The sequence below is a fragment of the Octopus bimaculoides genome, chromosome 30, assembly GCF_001194135.2.
Source record: "Octopus bimaculoides isolate UCB-OBI-ISO-001 chromosome 30, ASM119413v2, whole genome shotgun sequence".
Taxonomy (NCBI): domain Eukaryota; kingdom Metazoa; phylum Mollusca; class Cephalopoda; order Octopoda; family Octopodidae; genus Octopus; species Octopus bimaculoides.
In genome coordinates, this window is record NC_069010.1 from 6,706,523 (window position 1) to 6,710,908 (window position 4,386).

General features: G+C 38.5%; 1 protein-coding gene across 1 annotated transcript in view; it reads right to left on the reverse strand.

Annotated features, from left to right (window-relative positions):
• LOC106878443 (serine/threonine-protein kinase Chk2) overlaps nt 1-3,631 on the reverse strand; it is a 19,014-nt gene extending 15,383 nt beyond the window's left edge. The window contains exon 1 of the mRNA XM_014927653.2: nt 3,453-3,631. Within this exon, the coding sequence (XP_014783139.1) occupies nt 3,453-3,579 (127 nt within the window). The 5' untranslated portion in view covers nt 3,580-3,631. The remainder of the gene's footprint in view (nt 1-3,452) is intronic.
• Nucleotides 3,632-4,386: the final 755 nt, after the last annotated feature.

The following is a 4,386-nucleotide window of genomic DNA, read 5'->3' on the forward strand; positions in this document are numbered from 1 at the left end:
TATATATATATATATATGTCTGTACGTATTGTCGTCGTCATTTAACGTCCGCTTTCCATGCTAGTATGGGTTGGACGATTTGACTGAGGACTGGTGAAACCAGATGGCTACACCAGGCTCCAATCTGATTTGGCAGTGTTTCTACAGCTGGATGCCCTTCCTAAAGCCAACCACTCAGAGAGTGTAGTGGGTGATTTTACGTGTCACCCGCACGAAGGCCAGTCAGGCGGTACTGGCATATCAATCTGAATAAGACAGGATGCACAAAGTTCTTTCCTAAATTATGCCTGTTTAACTTTTTAGCATTCAACTTACACTAGCAAATGTAATAATCACATCATTTTGAATTTATCATTCATTAATCTTGTAGCTTTGAGATTTCATTGACCACCTTCCTGGCACATGTAAAGACATTCGAGCGAAATCGTTGCCAGTACCGCTGGACTGGCTCCTGTGCAGGTGGCACGTAAAATACACCATTTCGAGCGTGGCCATTGGCAGTACCACCTGACTGGCCCTCGTGCAGGTGGCACGTAAAAGCACCCACTACACTCTCGGAGTGGTTGGCGTTAGGAAGGGCATCCAGCTGTAGAAACTCTGCCAAATCAGATTGGAGCCTGGTGTTGCCATCCGGTTTCACCAGTCTTCAGTCAAATCGTCCAACCCATGCTAGCATGGAAAGCGGACGTTAAACGATGATGATGATGATGATGATGATTTGGGCCAGATATGGCTGGGCTGAATACTAAAAGGTTAATTAAAACTTTCCAACAAATACATGAGTGATTATCTCATCATAATCATCATCATCAGTTGATGTCCATCTACCATGTAAGCATGGGCAGGATGGTTGAGAGGAGCCAACCAAACTACCCTAGGCTACTGCGTCAGATTTGGCAGGGATTTAACGATTCAGCAAAACGTGATTTAACGATTCAGCAAAAATGACTGAGAGAAAAAGTATCAGGCTTTAAAATAGATATGTACTGAGATCGATTCTTTCGACCAAAAATCCGCCAACACAGTACCCCAGCATGGCCGAAACAAATAAGGTATATATATATATAAATATATAGATATAGATACACACACAACAGGCTTCATTCAGTTTCCGTCTACCAAATCTACTCACAAGGACTATTGGAAGACACTTGTCCACGGTACCACAATCGGGACTGAACCTAAAACCATGTGGTTGCAAATTCAGCTTCTTGGTCCCACTGCCATGCTGTTCTACATATAAGTAACATACCACTATATTTCTATTTAAACATATCCTTATAATCCGAATTATTTTCATTTGAGTTTGTTTTGTTCTAAGCCCGATCTGGGGTTTTCTTGAAAATCTCATTAGCAGCCCTGGTCATCAGGCGGTTAAAAGCAATGATAAACTCCGTTTTATTGGGCTCAATAAGTTCGAGACAGACTCTAATAAAATTCCAGAGCTATATTTGTTTGCTGAGAGCAGGAAATGAATATAAGCAAAGTGTGTTAGCGAAAGATATATAGTTAATAACAAAAGTATTTTCTAATTGTTGGCGGAATTATTCAAGTAATGCCGAGTCTATATCGTTATTTACAACTACAAAATAAGAATTAATCTTCAGAGTACTAAATGAGAACAGTACATCACATGTATTTTACGATCCAAAAATGATGAAAGCTAAAGTGAAGATGCAATCTTCCATATTCTATGTTTCAAAAACAAAATAAATCATAAAAGCAGTCACAAGTACAACAAAACAGCAACACAATCGTCGGTATATTTTCGGAGTTTCAGAAACCAATAATGCTTCAAACCTATATAATTTAATTTAATGTATATTCTAAAATAATTCAAACATGCTTTTCGAGTTGTCAAACTGTTCTTGTTTGGACGACAAACCAATTCATTCTATCCATTTCTACAGAAGATGCGAGTTCGTATTCCACGATTAACCTTCAACTTTTTCGATCCAAAATGCTTTTAATACAACATTTTACACGGTATTATTCATAGCTTTACTTCAAGATCCACCATTCCAAAAGAGAATATAGATTTTATATTTTAAAAAGCCCTCATTAAATACACATATTTACAAAAATTTAATGACGTTCGCTTGTATTTTATGTTTTGTTTATATTTTCATCGGTTTTCTTCCGTGATATAAACAATTGCTGGGGGTCGGGATTTGAGCGTAAACGACCCTAATCAAATATCGCAAAGCTTCATCGATCGTGTTAATTCACTTATGCAATCGGTCCGCCTTTTAATATCGATCAATAAACCATGTGTTTGGATGGGGAGTCATATGATGACAAAAAACAACAACAACGAAAAAACAAACAAACAAACGGCATTCAATCTTGACAAGTCTGAGATTCAAAACGATTGATTGCCCCCCCCCCCAAAAAAAAACCCTTTGAAAACAGGATACAGTTACAATAAGTGTAGACCAATATAATAATAAAAGAAACTTTGTAAGGAGTTTTGATTTTTGTTGGGGGGTTTTTCTCGATCTAAATATGGGTTTTACTCGATCTAAACTACAAGAAATTTGCTTTCAATAAAACAATATAACGTTTATAAGCTAAATAAATAAGACTGCTACATGCTTAAAACAACAAACAGAAATAACCACCAATTGTACATCACTGACTGTTGCAGCAACAAGCACCATGCTTTACGTTACTGTCGTAATCTAGGTGCCCCCAATTAGTGGCGGTCTAAACTAAGTGTCAGCCCTTCTACTCTTGACCCAGCAGTGTATACAAAACGGAACAGTTATAGGAAGGAAGAGCTTTGTTTATCGACCCCAGAAGCAGGATCATCTAAGCAGCATTATTAGGCCCCCGGATAAAATCAATGCACGGGGTTTGCAGTATTTACTTATTGACAGCAAACCACAGCATACTTAGATCGGAATAGGGGGCCCCCTAGATCTATGAGGCCCCGAGGTAATCACTCTGTGTACCCATGCTTTTAAGGACAGCATTGCCCAGAAGAAAAGTTAAACTCGGAACATAGAGCAGGAGCAAATACGGTATGGTACACACACACCACACCACAAATATTTATCTGTGCATGAGTGTGTGTATGTATATGTATATATATATGTGTGTGTGTGTGTGTGTGTGTGTGTGTGTGTGTGTGTGTGTGTGTGTGTGTGTGTATATTGTGTTTCAACTGTGCTGAAATTGATTATAGTCAAATGGGATGGCTATTGAGAATCATAACATTGAAGAATGACAAGGCAATCAAACATTTCCTCTAGGCGAGGGACTTTTAAAACAAATAAACAGGCGCGAATAATCCTAACAAAATCACAACATTTACGATGTGCTGAAGAAATAAAAGCTAACATTAAAAAACAATTATTATTGGAGTTTTAAAATGAGGAACATCCATCATTCATTTTTTTGTTTTGTTTTTTTTGAAGTTGCTTATTGTAATAAAACTGATAAAAACCTACCAATGGTTTCAAAGCCCTTTTTCAAGGAAAACATGCGACCCCAAATCTTAGGTTCCATCTCATCGTCAACATCATCGCCTTCTGACATAACACATTCAGGTATTTCTTGGGTGGCTAGAGACGCCATGCTTGCCAAGTGCGAGGTGTGAGTCGCAGTGAGAGGCAGGGAATGTGTGGTGGTGGCTGTATGTATAGTCGATAGAGAGAGGGAAAGAAGGGGAGGGGAAACTCTAACTTCATAAAATAAATTAGTTGGGGTAGACTGTCTCCTTTGGTGGCCGATCAATGATTTCTGAGCGATATCTTGGTGAACAAAACTGTGTAGATTGGCTGTATACGTGCTACCCATCATACATTAGGCCTCTGACTCACTAATGTAGAGTTCCAACGAATTAAAAAAAGAAATATGTATTCTAATTTATGTATTAAGTTTGGTTATCGTATTCGTACTACTAAACGGCTATAAATATATATATATATATATATATACACAGACTATATATATATAGAGAGATCATATATATATATATATATATATATATATAGGCTGTATATATACTCTTTTACTTGTTTTAGTCTGTGATTGTGGCCATGCTGGAGCACCGCCTTTAGTCGAGCAAATCGACCCCCAGGACTTATTCTTTGTAAGCCGAGTACTTATTCTATCGGTTGCTCGTGCCGAACCGCTACGTTACGGGGACGTAAACACAACAGCATCGGTTGTCAAGCGATGTTGGGGGGACAAACACACACACACACACACATATATATATATACATATATATATATATATATACGACGGGCTTCTTTCAGTTTCCGTCTACCAAATCCACTCACAAGGCTTTGGTCGGCCTGAGGCTATAGATGAAGACACTTGCCCAAGGTGCCACGCAGTGGGACTGAACCCGGAACCATGTGGTTCGTAAGCAGACCC